Below are 27,133 nucleotides of genomic sequence, written 5' to 3'. Positions count from 1 at the left end.
AAAAAATCACCCCCTCCCCTTAGACCCCTCCCCCATATCAATCGCAAAAAGTGCTTCCCCTTTCAAATCCCTGGCTACGACGTTGGGATATACGTTGTCTCTATGGTATGCAATTAAAACACTCAATGCTAATCTACGGAAGTTTAAAAGTGCCATCAACATAAGCAAAAACTTTGCCCCATAAGGTACAAATGTATTGAAAAAAGTTCGGAACAAAAGTGCAGTCGCGAAAGATGGGGTGTCTGACTGACACTGACCGTATCGTTGACGATGAGTGCGGGGGGGGGGGGGGGTACAAGGCAGCAGTCGGAATTTTCTGACTCCAAAACCCATCCAGTTGATATTTCAGCCACTACTCCCCCCAATCATCAGGCCTTAGCTACGTCCCTGACTACATTTAAGACAACTGTTTGTTAACAGCCCCACCTCAATATCTTGCCTCTAACTCAAGGAATGGTTGACTGTATATAACAAAACATAAAAACTATTTCAGGAGTAAAACTCTCATCATGAACATAAAAATCAACTATGAGACAGATAATAGAGAACAAATACTCTTAAGGTTAACTACATTTATTCACCATAGACTGATTATCAAAGACAGTTTGCAGTAGCATTTTCCTCGGATTAATTTATTGACAAGTACTCAAAACAAGAAAGCATCTTCCACTCCCCAACTCTCCAAAATAATTGAATTCTCCTTTTCTCCACATAAACGTTCTTTCTATTATTCCTCATGTATAACATATGTTTATTCATGAAGAGGTTTGACCATATTCATTCTGAATATTCATAAATCATAGTAGGAAACAAACATAATTTCTGTACAATAATGTCACCACTTTGCTATCTATCATTTATACTTGGAAAATGGCAGCAAATTGGATTATAGCGATGCAATCAGGCACAAAGCTTTCCAATTATGCATAAACAGTGTGGATTAATGAAAGCACATCACTCTTAATAATAGAAAACTGACAGAATATGTAAATCAGGTCTTATTGTGTTGAACCTGATTGGTAACTTTAACAGTTGTAAAATCAAAATGCAGCCTTCCTTAGGAACAGTTGAGTTATTGCTTCCAGGAATTTTTTCTTTACTGTTCTTTCTCATTCAACATTACATCATGCATATTCATGTCTGGTTTCCATAGAAACTTCTGCATATTTAAAGCAACATAGACATAGTACTGACACTACTACTACTACTACCAGGAACAAAGTCTACACATTCAAAGTTTTAACAACCATTTGTAAATTTGATGGAAGAAGTAGAACTGCAAACCAAAGGAAAGTTAGGACAATTGGTCAACTGAATCTATTGCGTGGAAACAAACATGATCTTTGACCTCCACAGTGAATTTTATCTGTTGAATTGTCCACATCCATCAGTCTCATAAAGGTGTTAGTTAAGGTGATCATAATTATTACAAACCTACATCCGCCACCATAAAAAAAAAAACATTATCATCCAAAACTGAAAAAAAGTTGTTTAGAAATCGTCAAACTGGACAGAGGGAGACATACTGATTCATTGAATTGAACAAGGGCTATGTATGTTGTACATTGTGTTGATGAGTCTGTTAGTAGGTGTGGTTGGAGACGTACAGCGAATCTGCAGTAGCAGCCCCTGCAACACCACCATCATATTTACCCAAAGCAGCCTGTCCATTAGCCTGAAAAGATTTAAAACAAAATGAAATCATGTTTCAATATTCATCTCTTGATATAATGTAAATTATCACTGTTAGACCTAAGATGTTGGAGATGATGACTCAGTCATTTTCACATTATGAGTATTGTGTACAATGTTGCCTTCAGTTCTAAAATATCAATAGAATGTACTCTATACCTGGTATGCTCCAAACTCATTAAGCTTCTAACATATTTTTTCAAGTAGAAATATTCCAAATATTGATTGAATTGATGTAGGTGATTGCATTTTCTCCATAAAATTATATAAGTCTAGAATATTTTACCAACACATAAATCTCAACAATTAGGTAAATAAAATTTGTGCCTCTCCCAACCAAAAAATGGTGTTACAAGCTGGAAATCACCTAACACTGGTTGACTTATATGTAAGTAATAATGCTATTTGTATTTACATCTGCTAAAACAGAAAAGAAGGCCTAGGATAAGTGTTAGCTCAATGTGTCCCTCAAAGGGTCTACTAACAGACAAAATGTGAACACAAAAGGATAAGGGGGACTTCAGAGTTCTGCTACCACAAATATGAGGATCTCAAGGGACTGCCAGAAACAAGGAGACCTCAAATGGTCCAATAAAAAAAAAAGCAGCTGCAAAGAATATCATGGATACAGTTTTGATTTCTTAATACCATCTATGATTGATAAAAAGATTGTATTTTGAGAATTAAGTTTGCATATTTGTTGCCAGTTTGGTTACAACATATTTAACACACATTGTACTTGCTATTTGGTAGACTTTGTTGTCAGGATAGCCAGCTAATGGTAGCATAGATTATTTCCGTATAGGCTATTGTTTTTCCAAAGATATTGCTAGCAGTTTCATGCATATCAGTTTGAACATTTATTTGAAATATTCAGAATTCTACTGCAAAATAAGGCAATGGATTTGACCCATAATAACCACATGAAATGTCAGAAATGTTTGTAACATAAATTGTGAATAAAGGTTTTAAGGTTATGATGTGTACAGAGTCATGTTATGCTGGGTATAAACTTTAACGTGATGAATTGTACAGTCACATTATGCTGGGTACAAACTTTAATGTTATGTGTATAGTGACATTATGATGGGTACAAACTTTAACTTTATGAAGTGTACACAGTCACATTATGCTGGGTGCAAACTTTAACGTTATGATGTGTACACAGTCACATTATGCTGGGTACAAACTATAACAAGATGATGTGTACAGTCACATTATGCTGGGTACAAACTATCTACGCACTTTAAGTAGGGCCGTCTGGAAGCAAATTTGGATTGTGTTTCTGTTTCTATATGAGTACGGAAGATACAACAATGTTTACAAATATTTTACACGCTTCCTCACGATGTTTTGGGGCTACCACAAACTCAGGACACATAGCCTGATGGGCTACTTCTGAATACAGGGGACCTCACAGGGTACTTCCTTACCGTTGCTCTCTTCAAGAATTCTTTTTGGGCTGCTGGAACATTCTCAGGTTTGCCTCCCCATGCCTTCAAGACACTGGCCTGGAGAGCCCTGCCATAAGAAAAGGTCAGGGCCCACGGTTTCTTGCCTTGATGTTTGTTGATGGCATCCAGGTTGACAGATGCATCCTCTTCACTCTGACCTCCAGAGAGGAAGGTGATTCCTTGAAGAACAACGTGAAGAGAACAATGTAGACATGCAGAGACAACAAAGAGATAATAGTTAAAGCAGTTTATCCATGTACACAGGCACAATCAGCACCTGTGGAGTCATGAGTGTTGTTGATGGAGGGCCTAATCAAGCTTGCGGAGTAGGAGGAGAAGCGGGAATAGATTAAAAGCAGCACACTGTAGTTAACAGCTGGACATTGATCGACCATAGTGTAGCAGTCAATAAACCCTGTGGCCATTGATCAACCACAGTGTAGCACTCTATTAACCCTATGGCCATTCATCAACCATAGTGTAGCAGTCAATAAACCCTGTGGCCATTCATCAACCATAGTGTAGCAGTCTATAAACCCTGTGGCCATTCATCAACCATAGTGTAGCAGTGGATCACCCCTGTGGCCATTGATCAACCATAGTGTAGCAGTCAATAAACCCTGTGGCCATTGATCAACCATAGTGCAGCAGTCAATTAACCCTGTGGCCATTCATCAACCATAGTGTAGCAGTCAATAAACTCTGTGGCCATTCATCAACCATAGTGTAGCAGTCTATAAACCCTGTGGCCATTCACCAACCATAGTGTAGCAGTGGATCACCCCTGTGGCCATTGATCAACCATAGTGTAGCAGTCAATTAACCCTGTGGCCATTGATCAACCATAGTGTAGCAGTCAATTAACCCTGTGGCCATTGATCAACCATAGTGTAGCAGCCAATCAACCATGTGGCCATTCATCAACCATAGTGTAGCAGTGGATCACCCCTGTGGCCATTGATCAACCATGTGGCCATTCATCAACCATAGTGTAGCAGTGGATCACCCCTGTGGCCATTGATCAACCATAGTGTAGCAGTCAATTAACCCTGTGGCCATTGATCAACCATAGTGTAGCAGTCAATTAACCCTGTGGCCATTGATCAACCATAGTGTAGCAGTCAATTAACCCTGTGGCCATTGATCAACCATAGTGTAGCAGTCAATTAACCCTGTGGCCATTGATCAACCATAGTGTAGCAGTCAATTAACCCTGTGGCCATTGATCAACCATAGTGTAGCAGCCAATCAACCATGTGGCCATTCATCAACCATAGTGTAGCAGTGGATCACCCCTGTGGCCATTGATCAACCATAGTGTAGCAGTCAATTAACCCTGTGGCCATTGATCAACCATAGTGTAGCAGTGGATCAATCCTGTGGCCATTGATCAACCATAGTGTAGCAGCCAATCAACCATGTGGCCATTCATCAACCATAGTGTAGAAGTGGATCAATCCTGTGGCCATCGATCAACCATAGTGTAGCAGCCAATCAACCATGTGGCCATTCATCAACCATAGTGTAGCAGTGGATCAATCCTGTGGCCATTCATCAACCAACCATAGTGTAGCAGTCAATACACCCTGTGGTTAAGTCATATATGATTAGCTGATCCTCAGCCCAACCACTAGATGGTAAAATCTACCACTTCTATCCAGAGTTGTAATACTCAGTAGCGTTGTTGGCTAAGAGTAGTTGATTGCAAACTAAAGGCTCGGAAAGGTTTGGATTGCTGACACTGAGCAAATGTGACATTAATACAATTAACTAACATGAAATGTTGTGCACACACATTGACATCACAACAAAACCCAGTGGACTGCTTTAAATTCTCAAATTGTTGTAATCATTACCAGGTACTGCTGCTGGTACAGTTCTGCTTAGGGCCCTGACTGTAGCCAAAGCTACGTCCTGTGGGCTGTACTTCTTGGAGCAGCTGTGTCCCGCAGTAGCCATGTTTGGCTTCAAGAGGGTTCCCTCCAAGAAAACATGGTGTTCTACTAGGGCTCTGTAGGTGTATGAAAGAACCTGAAAAGAAACAAAAATATCACAAAGAATAAAATCATATCAGTACATTATAAGTAATATCAATGCTTCATATTAACTGGGTAGCAACAGTCTCCCGTATTATAATGCCGACTATGTCTACACTGTTGTTATGCTTTGATCACATGTAAATCATAGGCCTTTCAAACAAAGTCCCATAAGGTACATAGATGTCCCCACAATTGATGAGTTTCTTCAGTGTGGATTTTCTACTCAGTACCAATAGTGTAACAGCTGATGTGTAGCCACTACTTACTACATTCATTGCTGCACTGTGCCTTTCTTACAGCAATTTCTCTATAACTATCACAGCATCGTTAACAAATACAAAATGCAAAAAATATCTATTGAAGCTGATGAGGTTGGTGTATGTTACAAGGCCATATGCCTCTCAATACAGTACTGTGATCGCTTAACGATCGTACCATTTCAAAGAAACAATATTCTGCGATTTTGTACGATTTCATTCGAAATTATGCGATTTTGCTCGATTTAAATAATCATAGAAAAATTTGCACGAAAATTTTTGTACGAAATTCGCACAATTATTTGCGGTTTTTGCGGTCAGTTTTACAACGTACAAAATCGCGCAAAATCGTTGAATTGGCCTTTTAGAATTACAACAGTCGTTTTTTTATATAAACGTGTATAACACAGAAAGACATTTCCTGCATCACTTGGTTATAAAATTTGATAAATCTGAGCATATCTTGAGAAGTGTGAGGGTAAGGGGTGGGGTTCTTTAACTTACCTCTTCTGTCACTCTTTGAGCTCTCTCCAAGTCATGTTCTCCATCTGGGAGGACCTCAGGTTCAACAATGGGTACCAAACCATTCTACAAAAGAAAGACAGAAGTTTGAACATTATCACTAGTTCATGTAGAACTGGAGTCACTTTATGGAAGTGAAAACTAAACATCAGTTTAGAGGTGAAGAAGATATTGACACACTCCCCTGGCACTACAAAGAAGTTATGGACCAACATTACATGTTCTCTTTTAACTACAAATTAAGTGTTGTTTCTAATATTGACACAAAAAAAATTCCATTGAACAGGAAATATGACAGCAACATTAATGCATTCAATTGAACAGGAAATATGTCAGTGACATTAATGCATTCAATAGAACAGGAAATACGACAGTGACATTACTGCATTCAAAAGAACAAGAAATATAAGTGAGATTTTTCATGTCTTGATGTATAACATTTGATAAACTTGGTTTGCACAGACAACACAGCTGACAAACAATCCTGAAATCTAAAAATCCAATTCAACGTAATTATTCAAATGAATTACTCAACAGCAAAGGTTTTCCAGAATGGATTAAAGGCATAAATTAGCAATAATTCCCACTCAGGATTATACCAAATTTTGGCCATATTTGATAGTTTTTCTGCTATTTTTCTGGTTGGTCACAACATTACCATAACCATCTGTGATATAAGCTGACTTACCTGCTGACAGATAGAGGCGTAGCGGGCCAATACGTTAGCGTTTTCTTTCATTGCTAGAGTTGATGGGGTGTGTTCAGAGATCTTCAGGACGCACCGCCACTTGGCAAAGTCAGCACCGGCAGCCTTGTATTCCTTGCACCTGTCAGCAAGACCATCCAGACCTTGTGTTGTGCATTCATTGTTGAGGGTGCCAGCCAGAGGGACCACGCCCTTGTCCACCTAACAAAATAAATGAAATGGTACAACATGGACTTGATAGCATTAGTGTACGTGTACTCCAACATGTAAGAACATGAAAATATATTCATACTTCTGTTATTCCTCTTGCAGGGTTTTTGTTTTATCTTAGAAACTAACCACCGAGCCTTATTGTCCTCATTTCCTGTTCACCGCCTTACGTGACCAGTGACAAAGACTGCTTCTAGACACCGGCATCAAAGTACATCATGTGACGAAGAGCACACAATACAGGACTGGTACAGACAGTAATGTACTCAACTCATACAATATTTTAGTGTTTAAATTGAAGAAAATACTTGAACTTGCATAATCCCACAAACTACTAAATCACAAAATCCCACAACATTTAAGAACTACAACCACTCTAACATCAGTTCAGAAATATTGCAAACAATTTACTGTACTAGATCTCTCCTAAATATATAATACATACACAATAATACACTACAGCAGCACCAACAAATTAAAGTCAACACTAGTACAGACAACTGTAATACATTATGTCCAGAGAGTAACAAGCATGAGAGGACAGGAAAGTACTATACAAAGAAACAGTAAACTAGCAAACAAACAGAGCTCTTCAAAATAAACAATGATAACCTTACACATCCAGGGTGTACATTCTGTAACATAACAAGTCTAAATGTCACTTGCTGGTGGTATAACGGTTGCGGAACAACAAATGATATGATCATAACAGGAAACACTTCAACAGAGCTCTTCTAAAGAGAGGCTAACTGCGTACAACACATAAACAGCCATCTAACAGGCACAGGACAGGCAACGGACAGGCAACGGACAGGCAACGGACAGGCACCAAATAACACAGAGCTCTCATAAAGAGAGGCTAACTGCATAAAACGACACATAACAGCCACCAAATATCACAGAGCTCTTATAAAGAGAGGTTAACTACATAAACCAACAAATAACAGCCACCTAATAGGCAAAGAACAGGCAAAAAATATCACAGAGCTCTCATAAAGAGAGACAAACTATATAAACCGAACCAGATCAGCCACCTAACAGGCACCAATTATCACAGAGCTCTCATAAAGAGAGGCTAACTGCACAAACCGACACATAACAGCCACCTAACAGGCACCAAGCAGGCACCTAACAGGCACCAAATATCACAGAGCTCTCATAAACAGAGGTTAACTACATTAACCGACCCATAACAGCCACATAACAGCCACCTAACAGGCACCAAGCAGGCACCTAACAGGCACCAAATATACAAACTCTCATAAAGAGAGGCTAACTAAATAAACCAAACCAGAACAGCCACCTACCAGGCACCAAATGTCACAGAGCTCTCATAAAGAGAGGCTAACTATAACAAACACTACATCCTTGTGACCTGCATAGCTACTCCATGACTTTTGTTGTACCTTTAGTCACATTTTGTATTCAAACTAACTGAAATGTATGCTTTCACCTGACTCTAAAAAGTGAGCAAAAGCAAACCATCACTGTTGTACAAAACTTTCAAATCAAAATAAAATAACCAGAAGTTGGCAAATATTGAATAATAATTACAAATATACACAATCTTAAAGGCAACAACTAGAATAAGAAATGTCCCTACCTTTCACTTAATGTGAATGGTAGGCCTACTACACTGTAGCAACATGACCTTTGCACCTCAAATAAAAACTTCAAGCCTTAAAAATATTCACTGAACCATATCTCAACAGTCTATCTTCTCTTTTTCCCATTGGAATGCAGCTTTAGAATTGGCAGCTTTGTAGCAATGACTGAGCAAGTTTGGCTGTAATTAAGATTGCAATGGAAACCTACTAGGGTGAAGCCCCGGATATCATCAATGTCAACTTGAAAGACGTTAGCACTGTGCAAGATCAGTAGCAGTTCAACATTACAGAAAGACAGACTGTAATAACCTGTCTGGAATCTTGGTCTCCAGGGAGTCATGCAATTTCCACCAACCTTTCTTCATATTCAATATAGCTTAATATAGTAGTAGTCTTGATATTTAAAGGACAACTCCAGTCTAATAAATCCTATATGTTTACAAGGTAGTGTTAAGGAGGCAGAAAACTGCTTTGTCATCGTACATTCCAATTTACAGTCCTAAATTTAAAAAGGTATTGATTGAAATACAAAACACAAAAAACAATGTAATAATTTTCATAGTTTAGGCTAGGTTTTACAACCTTCAATGGTGAGATGAGTATCAACAGCTTTGCTAGAATTATTGTTCAGTACTTAGTTCTAAATAACACACCCCATCCAAAAATAAAACTTGCAGTCTGACACTGAGGAAAACAAAGCAATTTCAACACATTTTGCAATATATAGAAATTAGAGGAAATTGATAGTTTTTTAATGTCCCAGCCTGCGATCAAACTTTTTCATTTTTTTTTCATCATTTTATCTGCAATGATGGGAGCAATTTTATAGAGGTTTTCATAACATTTGGAAATTCCTTTTTGGATTTGTCCTTAAAGAACAGTTACCAAGGCAAAGGTCCAATTAAGACACCATGTGTGTGTAACTATGGAGCTGTAATAAGAGGTAGTATATGGTGCAGCTTTCCTTACAAACTTAGTGTTTAAGGCATTTCCCAGGTTTGCAGTGTATCAGTTATGATGTGAAATGAGATCAGCATAATTAACAAAATTAGAAGTATAATGATCTAAACATTCTTGTTTTATGCCTAAGCAAAGCAGCTTCAAAACTGCAGAAAAAAAAGTTACAAGGTACAAATGCTAGCACTGTTGCCCTCACTCTAGATACAAGGTACTAATGCCGGCACTGCTGCCCTCACACTAGCTTCAAGGTACTAATGCTAGCACTGCTGCCCTCATTCAAGATACAAGACCATTAGTACCTTGAAGCTACAGTGAGGGCAGCAGTGCCAGCATTAGTACCCTCACTCTAGCTTCAAGTACTAATGCTGGCACTAATGCCCTCATTCTAGCTTCAAGGTACTAATGCTGGCACTACTGCTCTCACTCTAGCTTCAAAGTATTAATGCTGGCACTGCTGCCCTCACTATACCTTCAAGGTTCTTATGCTAGCACTGCTGCCCTCACTCTAGATACAAGGTACTAATGCTGGTACTGCTGCCCTCACTCAAGCTTCAAGGTACTAATGCTGGTACTGCTGCCCTCACTATACCTTCAAGGTTCTAATGCTAGCACTGCTGCCCTCACTCTAGATACAAGGTACTAATGCTGGTACTGCTGCCCTCACTCAAGCTTCAAGATACTAATGCTGGTACTGCTGCCCTCACTATACCTTCAAGGTTCTAATGCTAGCACTGCTGCCCTCACTCTAGATACAAGGTACTAATGCTGGTACTGCTGCCCTCACTCAAGCTTCAAGGTACTAATGCTGGCACTGTTGCCCTCACTCTAGATACAAGGTACTGATGCTGGCACTGCTGCCGTCACTCCAGCGTCAAGGTACTAATGCTGGCACTGCTGCCCTCACTTTAGCTTCAAGGTACTAATGCTGGCACTGCTGCCCTCACTTTCGCTTCAAGGTACTAATGCTGGCACTGCTGCCCTCACTCTAGATTCAAGGTAGTAATGCAAGCACTGCTGCCCTCACTTGAGATACAAGGTACTAAGGCAAGCACTGCTGCCCTCACTCTAGATGCATGGTATTAATGCTGGCACTGCTGCCCTCACTCTAGCTTCAAAGTACTAATGCTGACTCTGCTTCCCTCACTCTAGACTAAAGGTACTAATGCTGGTACTGCTGCCCTCACTCTAGATTTAAGGTAGCAATGCTGGGACTGCTGCCCTCAGTCAAGCTTCAAGGTATTAATGCAATAAAGTACAACTATATATGACAGTTTCGTGATAATAAAACTGCTGTTAGATATCATTTTTTTTCTACTGGACCATACATTTAGACACTTCAAGACTGGAACAAGATAAGCAGAGAGTCACCTAATCACATTTAACACCATCTCAACATGAAGGACATATGAAGCACATTAGAGCACTTTGAAGATACTCTTTTGACTGGCTTTGAATGTTCTTGATGTTAACCAAAAACATTCTGTTCAAGATACAAAGGCTACAACTACTAATCAATTACACAATACCTTGATGCCAACCACAACGCCATTTCCTTTAACGACATCCACAAAAGACCTGCCATCGTCCGCCTTCTGGAAAAGTGTTTCGTGAAAGAAGATGACTCCGCTGATGTGGTTTGCGTAACTTTTGTCTGTTGTGAAAAGGAGTTGACGATACAGACGGCGATTTTCTTCTGTGTTTTCAACACTGATGGCAGAGAGCCTCTTGCCCATAGTACCTGTACACAAAGAGACAAGAATAAGGAATATACTGTAGTCAAGTGGGGTAAAAAAAACCAATTTACCTAAAGTAAGAGGTGTTGTTTCAATTCCAATGTTCAAGTGTGTGGAGTGGGATTCTCTCAAGGAGAATCTAACAAAAATTATTTTTTTGTAAATTGAAAGTGTCGTTTCTTGCAAAAAATGTTTTTTTTTACCCCAAAATTTGCTTACTTCGGGGTAAAAAAACAATGCCGAGGTAAAAAAAAACAATGCTAGAAAACAGCTATTTTCTTCATGAATGTATCTTAAAATCATGTTTGCATAAAATTACATCTAAGTATGAGCTACTACCTTTACATGAAAAAGGAAAAAAAGTGTGAAATTGTCTTAATTCGTAATTATGGATGGCTCGTGTCATATGTCATGCTCAGCCATATTCATACTGTACAGTGTGTATATGATGCTACACAAATGTGGTGTAATATAGTAGAAATATTAGAGTAGAGCCAATTTCAGTTACTTCTGCCCAATTATTTAACATTTTTGACACATGACAGACATGAAAACTATTTGCCTAACCTCTAAAATCAACATTATGGAAAAATTTATCCATTCGGGCAAAATAGGGAGTACATTGGAGCCGGAAAGTTTTTTTTTTACCCGATTCGCATAATTTTTTTGGGGTAAAAAAAAACAAGGCCCCCCCATGAAGCATGAATGAAGTTGGAGTAATTCTACCATGGGGGAGTGTAATATCACTAACTGCTATGCTGTAACTGCTGGAATAATCTCCGCATAATATAAGCTGGGTATACAGGAGAAAGTTCCGGATACGTGGTACAAACTTAAAATTTTGCTAGTTTAGCATTCGCTTGATTCGATGAAGCAGTGATTGGCAGCGAAGTGATATAGAGTTCCAGAAATTATATAACAATAAACTAGACATATAGGACTATCACCCAAAATAAATTGGAACTTTAGCTAAATATTCCCCTTCTATAAAAAGGGGTTGTTTTTTTTACCCCAACTGCCCCTTGTTTTTTTTTACCCCAACTGACTATGTGATAAACAAAGTCTGCTTTCTACATCAACTGTGCCCAAACAATCACCTATAAAGCAACACTGAAGAACCACTTGTCTAAATTAGCTGCTACCACACAATTACAGTTTCCATTTCTTGGGGCATTTCTGGAAATTAAGAAATATTGCAAAATTGGAAAATCAACTTCATGACTTCATGAATTCAATGATTTTCCAGCTTCTCCTGACATGCATTTGATTTTATCAATTTTGAACGAGGGCAAATTACTGCCATCAACTCACCAGTGCTTTCATCAGCAGCTAAGATACCCTTTCCTGGCGCTACGATGCGATTTGCAATGTCCACCAATTCCTTCTTCTGCTCTTGAGAGAGGGCGTGGGGTACCGATGATTCAGACATGATGGTTGTTTTTGATGGTTCGATAGTGATTCAATGGAAATCTACAAGGAAACATATGATGCAAGTTCTGTACGGTTAGTGTGATGATTGTATCAAGCTAATATCAGCAGGACCTGATTGTGAAGAGAGCAGTAAATTACTTAGTTACTGTACATGTTAATGTTGTAACACGTTCAGAACATGTTTAAGTGATTGTACCATCTACAGTGCAAAGTCATAATCCGAAAGTTTAAAACAGTACACTGCAATATTTTTTTACATTTAATAACTCTTGTGCAATCTGGAGTATTTCCTTTCACTTGAAAACTAATATAAGAATGCTTTCAGAACAGATAATTTCTCCCTTCTACTTCTATAAAACATACAGTACTGTTAATATTCAAAGACCCTAGAACTCATAACACTAGATGTGGTTCTGAACTTCTGACAAGAAACATTAGCCTACCGTATTCATGATCCTTCCACAAATAAAGATGAAGAACTCACAGTTCAGGTTTAACATAACTACTGTAGTCAAACAGTGTTCTATAAACTGGACACAGCTGTCACATACTACGATACTGTACACATAATTACAACTATAATACATATATAACACATATAAAGTACAGTACTTAACACTGACAAAGGTATGGCAACAACCACTTTCTTATTCTAAATTTTGCATAACTTCAAGACAAGTTTTGTAATGTTTGATACAGAATATGATAAACTATACAAGAGGACAGTACACTAAATGCTTTAATATTTGAAGTGAGACTTGCAGTCTGTATGCATGTTACCATTTCTACAGTACAGTTAACAATATCATAAAACTAGCAGAACATGAGAACCAACAGCCTTTATCCAAATACTTCTTAGATTTACAAAGTTTTGAATTTCCTCCTGAATCTCTCTGCCTGCTAAATTTTCCCAAACAAGTTGTACTTACAGTACCTTCACAATATTACCACTAACCAATGGAGGAATGACGAAGCAGTGCTGAACTACACAGTTACACACAAGTTTATACTGTACTGTACAACACACCACCCCAAAGAGGAACAAACCACCAGAGAAAAGTGACTCCAGGTACATACAGCACAGCCTAGTTTTACGTACATGTACACAGCATTAATAGTGTCTACAGTAACAGAGATTCAATGCGATTGGTCTAGACCCTAGTTCCATATAGTGTACAATTCAATAACTTCCATTTTGTAATGCCCTGGGTTATAGTCAGACAATAAACAAATCTGCTTGACTGTTGAACCATGAAGAGTAACTGAAGATAAACAATGCTCAACTTTGCCTCAAGTTTTACATTGCAAAAATAATAATATTATTACTATTTGAAAGTAAACTTTAAAATTCTGAAATTCTTCCAGAAATCTAAAGACATAACACAACCCCAAGCTGCCTTCAATCCTAATGACCAATGTACAAACAATTATCTTTTAGAAGTTAAAATGTAAGTGTATCATGTATTTTTAAAGGACCTTTGATACTTTTGCAATAAAAAATGAGAATCTTATACATGTCTGATTCTAAAACTTCTCATTGCTTGGTTAAACCATGGAGCTATTAATGAAATTAATTCATATTTCGTTAATAGCTCCATGGCTAAACTTTGTTGTTGCTTCCCTAGAAATAAATTACTGTAGGATCTTTTAGGTTACAACCACATACATTGAGAAAAGAAATAGCCTGATAATTTGAGATTCAATTTCAGTTAACTGAACAAAGGTTATAGCAACCCCATTTTAACCATGTACATACAATAACCTGTATGTATTGTAGTGTTTATGTGGGTTACCGTTACATAGCAAGTTGTGTTTGTTTATCAATTTATGATTAATTTACCAAACCTTTACTTCCACTGCACACAATGGATCAAACAGCAGACTAATAATAGTCTCCAAGATAAATCAAAGTCAATCATTAAGTAAAGTTCTAAAAGAATTCCACTTCTGCATGATTATGGAACTTATGAAAAAAAAACCCTCGTAGTCTACAAAATATTATACAAGTTGTTTCTTTACTATATGTGAAGTTGGACTTTAAGTCTGTACAGTAAAAAAAATTATTTGCTTCATTTTTATTGTTAGCAATGTAGTATTTCAACACTAACAAAGGTTATCAAAAAGAGATGCTTTAAAATTAATGACATTAATTAAACATTCTGGTAAATGACCTTTGACCTCTTCTAAGAGCAGTCTCAATATGCAGCCCTCGAGTATAAAATGCTCAGGATTGGAAACAGGTTCCATTCCTTGAACTATAGTACAGTGTCATCCAATCTATATTCTACAGTGCTGGTATTCAAACTATTTTAAGTGTCTTGACTTTAAAGGAGCATTGGTATGTTTTCATCTCATTACAGTACAGATCTAGATGTGCATGATACATACTGTACTGTATGCACACACCACACTCTCAGCATGCATACATCATGCCTGCATTACATACATGTGCACAATCACAATCAACCTTACAGTACCAAACTATTGTGTAACATTTTAAACTCTGGCTTATCTACGTACTGAACCTTGAACAGTACTACTGTAAATCCCTTGTACAGACAGTACCTATAGTACAAATGGAGAAAAATATGTGAAGGTCACACAAATTCTAATCTGAAATACCAAAGACATCAAGTGAATGGTCCAGTGGTTAGTTCCATGTTCCATTAATATCATGTGTGTTCCCAAGAACTTTCTCATTCATGTACAGTACATATCTTACAAGAATTAACTCAATGTTCCACTAGAGTTTGCTGTAAGATCAAGAGGGTGATGGGGTGGGAGGGAGGGAGTACAGGTAGGGGCCCCTCAGAATGTAGGTGTTTTTTGTAAGTCACCTACAGCTCACCAGTTTTACATTATTGGGTAAAACAATGAATAATTATGAAGATTATCTATTAACTTAGATTGCATTTGGGTCCAAACATGAAAATATTTTTTTTATTATTATTTTTTTGCATGGAGAAAAACCACACTAAAAAACACTTGCCCCTCAAAATGCTGGTCAACAATTTTGCTAATAATTTTCCAGGAACGTGATGAATTAACAACAAATTTTGACTAGTTCACTCATTTTAAACTCTCTAAGATTTATTTAAAAATTGATTGTGTTTCTTGTATTTTTTCCCACTGAGGTTCCCAAAATGCTGGTGTATTGCCCCTCAGAATGCTGATTTTCCCTAATGAAAAATACAAAACATGACACCTCCTTTACAAAAATTTTTTTTGTTTTCCCATTCCTTGGCATATTGACAGTCAACAAATGGAAAAATATTCCCCACTTAAGTAATAAAAGAGCAAAAGTAACCAACAAACATCCTAAATACAATTAACAATACTTTGGATTTCTTCAAACTCAACTATCTACACTTGTACATATGGCTCCTGACATTGCTGTCAAGAACATTCCAAATCTTCTCATATCAACAACTGAATGTGGTTCTCAAACACATGAATCCCTGTTGTAGCAGCACAGAAGGTAGCAAGACCAGTTGTCATTGTTTCTGATGGCCACAGTTCAAAATTTGATGTTGAGGTTCTTGAAAGCAAAAGAAATGCATCTTTTCATCACTCCACCTGACACCACTGGAGTCACACAATTACATGACCAAATCAATCAAAATTTGCACTGTGAATACCATAACAGCAAGGGAGAACTCTTTTAAGCGGAATGCACAGTCAACAGGGATGGTTTCATGAAGAAATTGGCAGATGTTTGGCCACGGTGGGCAAACAAACTTGAAATAATAAAAAATGCAGCAAAACGTGTTGGTGTAACCATGGAGCTATAAATCCCAGGTTTATAGCTCCATGGTGTAACTAACCATGGCCTGAGTGTTGAATGGATGCAAAAGGACAAATTTGTTCCAGCATCATCTGTTATTCAAGATGAAACTGATGAAACAACAGGACCTTCATCATCAACTTCCAACACATCAATGGTTGAGTCGCCAGTTGGCATCAAGAAGTACACCAAGCAGTACTATACGCAAAAACTGGAGAACTCATTAGAAACCATCCAGAATCTTGAAGATTCATTCAAGAGTACACCATTGGATGAGATTGATGGACTACTGACAATTAAGAAAGTGAAGCCAAAACCAAAGGTAACAAGTAACATGAGGGTAACTCAAGTCTATGGATCCATGGAAGGACAACAAATATAAGAGTCAGTGGAGTTATTGAATAAAGAGAACGAAGCAAGGGACAAAGCCAGACAAGACAATAAGTTGAAGAAACAGTGTAATCTAGAGACATTTTTGAAGATTAAGTCACATTGTGTTTGCTTGAAACCAGATGGCAAGTGTGAGGCAGAGAAGTTGAAACTGTGTCCCAAATGCTTGAATGTGCTGGCTTCCCAAATATATGCAGTAAAGCTGCATGTAAAGATGAAAATGGAGTCAAGCCTGATATGATTCTGCCTGCTTGCACACAAGGGAAGGGTGTGCGTCCGCAACTTCTTGTTGATGACTCATCTGTTGGAGTGATGTCTGTAGATGATATTGAGGTTTAAGGTGCAGAAGAGGTTGAGGTTGATGGTGCAGTTGAGGTTGAAGGTGTAGATGCTGTCGAGGTTGAAGGTGTAGATGTGATGGGGTTAAGAAGGTTGGATATGAAGGATGTGAAAGTATCGGTGGGTTAAGGTGAAATATGAAGAAGAAGTGTTTATTGGTAGAGTCCTACAAAAGGTGGGAGATGAAGTCTGTGTGAGATGTTTAGAGAAGCCATTTGGAGTAGATAAGGGTATGCCACAGGAAATGGAAAAAGAGTCTGCTTCTATATTTTATGGTGAAGTGTATGAAGCAGAAGTGCAACCAGGGATGGTGAAATGTGGAAGAATGTAGAAATACATTTATCAATAAACATGTGTTTGTGAATTGAAAAGTTGATTAATTTTATAGTTTAGTTATTACCCTTTACAAGTTTGTCTTTTCTGATGATGCTTTATTTGTTTAATTAAAGTTTCAAATGATAAAGTTCTTTATTATCTGTTAAATATAAATCATTACAGTTAAAAACAGATTGCTCTTTCTTCAGCTACATGAAACTTACATGTGAATGTAGGTTCTTTAAAGTGTCATTAAAATTCGTTTATACTATATGTGTGTGGTACAGTGGTACTGTATTTTGTGCTAACCCATAAAGCACCCACCCAGTTGAACTGACCCACAATGTTAAAAATCTTAAAGGTAGCAAAACTTACATCCAAATGAGATCTTCATTTATATAGTAGTCATTTTGGCAGTACGTTGTGAATTGTACATATCTTAGTAAATGTAATGGACATAGAATTGAGGGAATACTGTAGAAGGAAATAGTAAATATTTCTCAGAACATTTAAAAAAAATGAGAGCAACTTATTTAACGTAGTTAAATTACAAAATATGTGAGGTTAGTGTTTATTTTTGGTGTTATTAGTGTAAAATTATATGTTTCATGTAAAAATACAGTTTTGATATTACACTATAATGGATTTATTAATTTTTCATAATTTTTTTTATTGACCCTCAAAACGCTGGTTGAATGCCCCTCAAAATGCTGATTCTGATCAAGTAATGATGTTTTCAAAAATATCAAGTTACGTACAAAGTGCTATATTTCACTGATCATCATTCTACAGACAGGTAATTTTGCAATGTAAATTACCCCCTAGTTGTCCGTTTTTGATGCAGTGCCAAGAAGGTGCACTTCAATTAATAGCAAATTTTAGATGCACGGTTAGCAAATAGATGACTGTACCCATATGTTTTTTTGGAAACTATGAAATAATTTTTGAGTTGTTGGCAATTTTAAATTCATCATACATATATCCTACCTAAAAAGTATAATAGAAAGTTCATGACAGGTTCAGTTTTTTTTCTAGCCAATAATATTTGTTCACCTACATTTTGAGGGGCACCAGCATTCTGAGGGGCCCCTACCTGTAATAGGGGGAACAAGAGGAGAGGATAAAGGGGGAGAAGGAAATGAGGGGAGGGCGAGGAACAGGATGGGAGACAGCATAGGACTGATATGGTCTGTATAGAATACTGTGCATATAAGTACACACTTTACAATGTTATTCTAAGTGTGTACATACTGTATTATTCTACCTTCAGTCCTATTCCAGGAAGGCAGTCATGGTACATCCTGTTATTACCAGTTGAAGACAAAGGTACAGTAGGCCTACAGCTATAGATAACAAGTATTCTTAACAACACAGTAGGATATAAATTGTACATGCATACAATAGAACTTGAAGAGAACGAATACAGACATGCAATCCAACTATTCTTAATTGTTACAACCAGGAATTTACTAAATTCATAAACTAAATGCTATTACAGCAATACTTTTGCATATAAAGTGCAACTGTTGCATAAAAGCATACTGTGGTATACAATGATCATTCTAGTTCCATCAAAACAGTAGACACACCTCAGAACCCAGTCACCAAAAGTAACAAAAAGAGAAGGTTACCTGATATTTGTTTAAATTGCCCTATAATATTCCTCAGCCAAAATATGAAGTACAGAATTTCAAACATTGGTTAAAGACACACAGCAAGAAACAAGCTAATTCCTAAAGACAACTGCTCACTGTGCTTACGAGACTGCAGCGATAACTTCATCCCAAGTACAGTACTGTACATAACTGAGCTACGAGCCAATCGTCACGTACAGTATTTCATTAACATGTAATGTGATGCTGCATCTTCCCAGTGCAGCTGAATTCATCTACAGGGTCAATACCCTGGTTATGAGCAAGGATCTGAGTGAGAGAGCTCACAGTACTCAAACATAATTCCACATTGAGTAAATATGAGATTAAACTTACTGTGTAACTTGATCCTCCTAATACCCAAACCAGCACAAATTATTAAATGTCAAATACTTCTAGTTACCTCAGAAATGTTTTAAAGTCTTTTTATTTGTAAAGTTTCTTTCCTGACATATTAAGAGACTTGATGATCAAGCACAGCTGTTAATTACTGCATGCACTTACTGCACATCTGGTTGATCTCCAACATAACAAATTGAGGTATAATGAAGACTAAATGACTTTGAGAATATTACTCTCAAACTGACTGAGCAGATTTGAATGCTTGCTTTGTTCTACTCTATACAAGTCCATAGATTCACAGAAAATGTATTTCACTCTCTAGACTTGTCCACTAATTTGCTGAAGTACTCACACTGTACCCCAACCTCACCAAGTAGCAGAACATGCAGGTCTCATCCTACTTCTAATTGCAATCAGCAAACAATGTTACCAATAACAGTCTGTCAAAATCCAACTTTAAGGCAACTAGTGAAGGTTTTTGGAATGACAAAAAGAAATACTTTATAGTACATACATGTGTACACGTATCTGCAATTAATGTCTGCATTTTGTCTACACTATTGTACAGTAAGTTATAATATCTATGTACAGTATTAACAGCTGATTTGTAGCCAGCTTTGTGGGTCTCTAGGTGACACTAAATATTACACTGCTCTGTCTGAGAGATGTTTAATTACTACACAAGTCAAATGGTGCACAGGTTTAAGTGGGTCATTGGAGAGGCACAAGGATAGCAATAGCTACAACATGGTCTGTGTTATCTATCTACAATTATCTAACCAAGGAAATACTTTGAGAGAGAAACATTTCCCTTCTTCTAACAAGCAGAGGCAGCTTAGAAGGGAAATGAACTTGGCTGTAATCTCAAACAGCAGCTGTTAAGATTATTGAAACATCTGCTGCCATGATGAAAGGAAAATGTCACTAGCTAGTATAGATGCCAGATCAACTAAAGATTAATATAAAATAAATGGACATGACAAAACTATAAAATCAGTTAGTGAACTTAAAACCTACTGTATTGGGGGTCTACTATATAGGATGGGATATTAATGTCTGTAAAGGTGTGGCTGGTGAACTGACATACTGTATTACTATTCATACTGTACATACTGTAACCTCACTTGCATACTTCAGACATATATGTAACAGACATGCTTGGTAAAACTGTACTATTTATACTGTACATACTGGTGCACTGTAAACTGACATAGTACTATTTATACTGTACATACTGGTGCACTGTAAACTGACATAGTACTATTTATACTGTACATACTGGTGCACTGTAAACTGACATAGTACTATTTATACTGTACATACTGGTGCACTGTAAACTGACATAGTACTATTTATACTGTACATACTGGTGCACTGTAAACTGACATAGTACTATTTATACTGTACATACCAGTTGGTGCACTGTAAACTGACATAGCACTATTTACATACTGGTGCACTGTTGCTTCACTTGCATTCTTCAGACATACAGTATATTTAACAGACATGCTTGGTAAAACTGTACTATTTATACTGTACATACTAGCTCTACACTATGGTCCAGACAACAACAAAATTGTTTATTTTTTTGGGCATTTTAGTCTCATATTTCATTTCAACAGAAGGCAGAGGCCAAATTTTCAAATATTTTGCTTACAAATGATTAAATACTTCATTGAACAAGAAGCTTTAACTCAAATTTTGCACAAAAGTTCAAAGTACAAAAGAGACCGCAAAATTGCAGATTCATGATTGATACAAAGGTTTGAGACAAACCATTGCACCAACAAATTCTACTGTTGAATGAAGTTTAGAACTCTTAGTCACTAGACTTCTTAGAAGATTTGGGTCCTGGATCTCACAGCCTATTAGTCTTGGGCCCTCAATCTCATGGCCTAGAGGCCTGTCACCTTACAACTCATGGCCTACATATAGTTGGCAATTGGGCCCTTTGTCTCCCAGATATTATAAACCACAAAGAATTAGCCCACGCTACAGTAGATCATATGGCCTAGATGACTTGGCTTCTTGATATCATAGCCTTACAATATCACAAGTCTGGTTGGCTGCTTGATATATACTTTGGTTTATTCCAGTCTATATTACAGTAGCTATATAGTTATTCAAATAATGAGTCTACATTAATTACTTCAAGGCTACCATTTGAATTAACACTATCCCTGACCTTCCTGTAAATCTTTCTCAATTCACGTTGACATAACTTGTTAAAAATTTGCAATACTAATCAATTGTAAATGTTACATACATGTAATATCCTAGAACTCTTGTTAAAATTTCCTGTACAAAATATAGAGTGTATGCAGAGCAATCAATTAATACTTATTACTTAATCAAAAAGTATACCTTCAATTACAAAAGAATAGGGTAGTATTTTACATCAATTACTGTACTGTACATGCTGAGAAACAATATAATACTTATTGAAATACTCATAAATTTGACATACTCAAAAAATCCAGATTTAATTTGACCTAATAATATTGAATAATTTATGATAAGAATGAAGCAAAGTGATTCAAATGCAACCAAATTCAGTACAACTATTAAAGCATGATGTATATTTATATTATAGCTCTGTATTCACTTTTCCACCTACCTCTCATTAAATAGGTTCTTCTTTGCCTCAGCTGCAATGTTCTTGGAGCATGTTAAACTGTTTCTACAAGCTTGGACACCTGTGTCTAAGTTGCTGACCCTTTGAGGACTAATTATCCAGTGCTACCAGCTACAGTAGAACTACACATCAACAGTACATGTACATACAGTACTTCTGCTTTGCATTGAAGTATTCTTAATAATAGAAGCTTGCCACGTTTGCATGGTATGGCTTAACCAGCATACAACTAGTATTATTTCCTGTCAATATTTGAACAAGGACACACCTCCATCTATGAACCAATCACAGCTAATGATATCGGAGGTGTGTTTAATCAATGGCTCTGTACAATACATGACTAAGAATGTATACTGGTAGTGCCCAACTGTTTCTATGGAAGTTGCAGGGTGGGATATAAATGTGCTAGAAAATGTCACTTCAAGTATATATCTTTATCTACACAAAATTAACCAGACTGACAAGTGGATTTGTGATCTGTTTAATTTTTTTGTACTCAATTAGTGGATTGATGCTGATAAGTCAGAACCAGAAGAAAAGAAAGTTTCAGCTCCATTGGCCATTACATTCTGTATGCCTGCTAATACAACCCCTTCAGCCACTGATGATTATAGTACAATGTAGAAATGTTCATGCCAACATGTTGCTAAAATCAGAAGCAACAGTCTCCCTAGAGGTATGAAAATACAGTCTCATGGATTCACCATTACACCATGCTCCCCAAACTTTGAGGTATGAACCAATAGTGGATTGTGATCAAGTTTGGGTGCATATTGGGTTTTTCTGACCATGTGGCAAATAGCTGACGATCGTTATTGGACCTTGTCGATGGAAATACTGTATCTATAAAATCGTATGTTTTGTACATCAAGTCCATAATCCAACCTACTATATACAGTAGCTTTCATGAATTCTGAACATTCATTCTTAGGGATGGGAACCAATTGGATAGAGGGTTAGCCCTCAACAACAATCCTGGTTCATGGGCCTAAACACTTGCAGACCACTACTCTTAATGAAATGGACATATTTGCTTTGTGATGAAAACTGCCAATAAGTTTCTGATCATTAATACAACCTTTCCAATCCCTGACTGCACCAATACCCCAAATAGAACTCAATGCAGTTAAACACTTTTTCATTTTAAGCAGTTAATGAATTTTCAAACATTAGGATGACAGCCGCTCAGCGAATGAGCTATACATAATATTGAAAATGGTTCCTCCCACATGGTTTTGAACTGTGAAAAAAATTAGTACAGTATCATGCAAACTAAAACTGAATATATAATTTAAATATATCAGATTTGCCATAAACCATTCCCTCAAACAAGTCAGAAAAAAGGTTTGAAGACTAACAGCATACACAGTAATGCTATCACAGCAATGCTATCAGTCAGTTCCCTTATGAGCTAGCTCATAAAAGATTAATGGCTGCTGGTACCATGTATACATCCTGTCCAAGGAGTGACAACATGTCCTTAAAGGCATTGAAGACTCGCTCAAAAACCACATGCCGCCCTCTGAATAAAGTTAACTTTCCGTTGATAGCAACTGATGTTTTTTCTTGTCGCTACAAAATGCAGACAGTAATGAAACGTGATACCTTGTTATCTTTATCTGGACCTGAGATGTCCATCACTGCTATGTACACTGTGTTGTGGGTATTGAGCATAGCTGCATATATAGACTGTATGTTGGTGTCTGTAAACTGGCGGTAGCAAGCTTTGTGTGTATTTTCTGGGATCGATGGTGGTGTCTAACACTTCTGTTACACCTCATTCGAAACTAGGTCAGATTACCAACATCTGACATTTCTTTGTGCACGAGTCTTCACTCCCTTTAACACTGTAATTTGCATATTATAGTACTTACTGTACATACTGTACATAGGCTTTACCATAGTCCCGACACTGTAAAAGTAATGTTAACAATGATGGAAGCAGAGCTTGGTAGGTTTACAATGGGGTATGGAGTATCTTAAATATTTCAGAAAGCTTGTTGCATGTTTGCTGAATAGTTAAAGTCTCAATCTGTGTTTGCTGATGAATTTCCAAAAACAAACCTACAAAGCAGATTCAATGTTTCTTATTCTAAATGCACTCTGACCAGGTGGGTTTAATGGAGAAAAGCTGTTGCAATCGAAAGAAAGAAATTTATATCCTGTTACACTTATGGCGTGAACAATTTATTGTAAAATCACTAAGACCGCCCATATCAGCATGTTCATTGCACACATGTTACGTATATATACTCATATCGTCCACTTTTTTTACCCAATTTCACGGAGGAAATGTCTGCAATCACCTGCCTATTCCTTGCAATTGAAGGAAATGACATAATTTTCCATGCTACATCGGTAAAACAGAAAGAAAGATACTATGCAAGAGAATGGACCTAACACAGGCTAGCACACAGACCTAACGGTCTGTGGGGTGGGGCTTGTAGAATCTACAGACTCATTAAATATATCTGGCGAATTTTATTTAGCTCAAAATGTTTAACGACAGATAACTCAATAAAAAAATTGATTATTAATTTGAAAATTGCTTGGAATGGTGTCATTTTCACTGAGCTTGTAGGGCAGTAAGCTGGAAAGGTTGAAGTAAAAATGTGGCAAACACACATTGACACTTTAAGCCAAGCAACTCTTTCAAACATAAATTTAGTAACAGCTACAGTCATATATGAATAGACGTAATGTACAGTACTTATTTTACATTCGTAAATGTCATACAAAGTATGAATGTGTAAAAATGATATTACATTTCAAATTGCATTCTTTGTTAAGTTTATGTAGAATGGATTTTTAAAGTTACTTGCTGGTCAAACCATCTGGAATGTGACTTTGGATATTCGAAACACAATGTTGTTGGATATGAGGAAGGTTAAAATGATACCTGAAAGGGTAATTCAAAATGAAAAGAACAAATCAAATTGGCTTATGTATTTATTAATATTCCTTTATGGGGTTTTTTCTTGTGTATGCGCATGTTGAATTCCCACGAGGACAACAAATTTCCTGCAACCCTGATTATGGTGGTCTGCCAGGTTTTTACAGCGTTCATACCATGTATGAGATTCACCAAAGCTAGACTTAAAGGTCTACTGTATAGACCCCAACTATATCACTATCATGGGAAAGTTTCTGGAGATTACGTAAACGACCTGGCTTGTGTGACACTGTATGATTAATGACTACACTTGCACACAGTATTTACACAAAGAGCCAATTAGAAGCTATGCAGGCTATTTGTGGAGCCTGAGGTCGTGATGCGACCGTTGCAGGTCAATTTTTAATCAAAAACTTTCCTAGCTATAGCATGATCCATTAGAGCTGATCTTTAATGAGTATACCAGCTAAATAATTACAAGCCAAATACTCAATAAGGAACCTCTTCCATCTTCTTATAATTTTAAGTAGACCCTAACTTAGTCCAAACTAGAACAGTTAAGACTTTGACTAGAGAACGACTCATATGTGTATTTTGGCGGAGTGTATAGGCGGAGTGTATGGCGGAGTGTATGGCGGAGTGTATAGCCTAGTGGTTAACGCCGGCATCTCCCAGTCATGAGATCCCCGGTTCGATTCCCCGCCGACAGCAATGTGTGTCGTCTGGCAAGGGTGTTGTTCAATAACAACTTCCTGACATGGACGTTAAATGGATGTGTGCCGAGAGATTGGCTTCGGTCAGCTTGCGAGTCTATAAGCCTTCATGGCTTCTTTCGCGAGTTCCTGCTTGCGGGAAGATCACATATACATACATACATACATTTTAATAAGTAACCTAGGCCTAGGCTAGGACTAGTAGGAGTATTTAACTTACGCTCAACTATGCATGTAGCCTAGCCTAGGCCTAGACCTTTTTGATTTGTCAACATCCGTTTTTGTCCAGGCCTAACCTATATTCGTTTTAATTTTGGTTTATTAAATTCCATTTTTTGTTTTAAACTAAGACTGTAAGAGCCCCAAATTTCGACCTTAAAAGTTAGAACTTGGGCTTAAGGACACTGATGCGAAGGCTAAATTACGTCTTTAGGCTGTACCACAGTGTAGGCTAGTCCTTACGACACTTATTTGGCTTACTTAGGGAAGTTAGGCTAACAGTAACAAGTAACAGTAAAACTAACGGGCATGAGAACAGATTACAGCTTGCGCGTAAAAAGATGAAGTTCAGTTTGGCATTACTATACCACAAAGAGAGGATATAACTAAGGGGATGATTAATATACCAACGTAAACACTCTGCGAAAAAAAAAACTGAGATGATATGAAGAAATAGTACCTACCCGAGTGAAGATATTGTCAGAACTATGCACGTAGACCAGTCACTGCAAAAGCTTGAACAGACTTGGTACCTGGGATGTGTCTGTCATCACCGTACATATAATATGCCCAGACGATACTTACTAGGCTAATACGCAATCTCCCATGTGGTAGCATGTCAACTGAGACTGCGCACATGACATCATCAGATTAACGGACCATGTTAATGGAGGCACAATAGAGGCGGCAACATGCACAGGCGCTCCCAAGTCCCACGTCAAGATTTTGCAATATAACGGGAAAATTCGTTGGCACAATACTTCACGGAGATAAAACAGTGCAGTGGAAACTTTGTACAACACAATTTAATTAGTAGAGCTGTAGTAGAGTGCCCCAACCCAACTTCAACGAAACCCCCAAAGTGAACCGTTTTATTGATCAATATGTAACCCACCCTATAGGTCCTTCTTTTCTCAATGATAACTTCCTTTTCAATTTTTATTGTGATTAAAGAGCTGTGCCATTTTGCTGTAATTTTATGTAATTATGTGTAATTTTTTTTTTGTCCGTGTGGAAACATTGGCCCCATGTACAATAACCTAGACAGTTGTGTGGAAAATGATCATATGGCGGTAAGCACTCACTTTTCATCTTACAGTACCCAAAGGCATAGGCGTAGGAGCCCAATTTGATTTAGGGGGGGGGGGGAGATGTAATGACTCGCTCGAAAATATAACCCACATTGTTCGTGTGCTCCGCGCGTGCAACATTTTAATGTGCATATCCAGGGATGTGCCCA

The 27,133-nt window shown here is 37.4% G+C and overlaps 1 protein-coding gene across 4 annotated transcripts; it reads right to left on the bottom strand.

Moving 5' to 3' along the window:
* Nucleotides 1–557: 557 nt before the first annotated feature.
* LOC139980992 (fructose-bisphosphate aldolase A-like) lies at nt 558–26,515 on the bottom strand. Of its 4 annotated transcripts, none has more exons than XM_071993076.1 (8): nt 26,358–26,515; nt 12,492–12,650; nt 10,974–11,185; nt 6,653–6,871; nt 5,947–6,030; nt 5,003–5,177; nt 3,126–3,325; nt 558–1,675 (listed from the first exon to the last, which is right to left on the bottom strand). In XM_071993076.1, the coding sequence occupies exons 2-8, from the start codon at nt 12,607–12,609 to the stop codon at nt 1,583–1,585; spliced, it is 1,101 nt and encodes a 366-aa protein (XP_071849177.1). In that variant the 5' UTR covers nt 12,610–12,650; nt 26,358–26,515; the 3' UTR covers nt 558–1,582. The 4 variants fall into 4 exon arrangements, with proteins under 4 accessions (XP_071849177.1, XP_071849178.1, XP_071849180.1 ...); XM_071993077.1 differs by lacking the exon at nt 26,358–26,515 and adding an exon at nt 22,051–22,214; XM_071993079.1 differs by lacking the exon at nt 26,358–26,515 and adding an exon at nt 19,071–19,219.
* Nucleotides 26,516–27,133: the final 618 nt, after the last annotated feature.

Source organism: Apostichopus japonicus, chromosome 15, assembly GCF_037975245.1.
Source record: "Apostichopus japonicus isolate 1M-3 chromosome 15, ASM3797524v1, whole genome shotgun sequence".
Taxonomy (NCBI): Eukaryota; Metazoa; Echinodermata; class Holothuroidea; order Aspidochirotida; family Stichopodidae; genus Apostichopus; species Apostichopus japonicus.
Note: the sequence above shows the minus strand (reverse complement) of the source record. Positions and strands in the feature narration are given on the sequence as shown.

Coding starts and splice junctions, on each gene's coding strand:
- LOC139980992 (XM_071993076.1), bottom strand. CDS start 12,609: ATGTCTGAATCATCGGTACCCCACGCCCTCTCTCAAGAGCAGAAGAAG. Junction 5,178..5,946: donor CTCAAAGAGTGACAGAAGAG/GTAAGTTAAAGA, acceptor GTTTCTTTTCAG/GTTCTTTCATACACCTACAG. Junction 3,326..5,002: donor TGTACCAGCAGCAGTACCTG/GTAATGATTACA, acceptor TTGTTCTTCAAG/GAATCACCTTCCTCTCTGGA.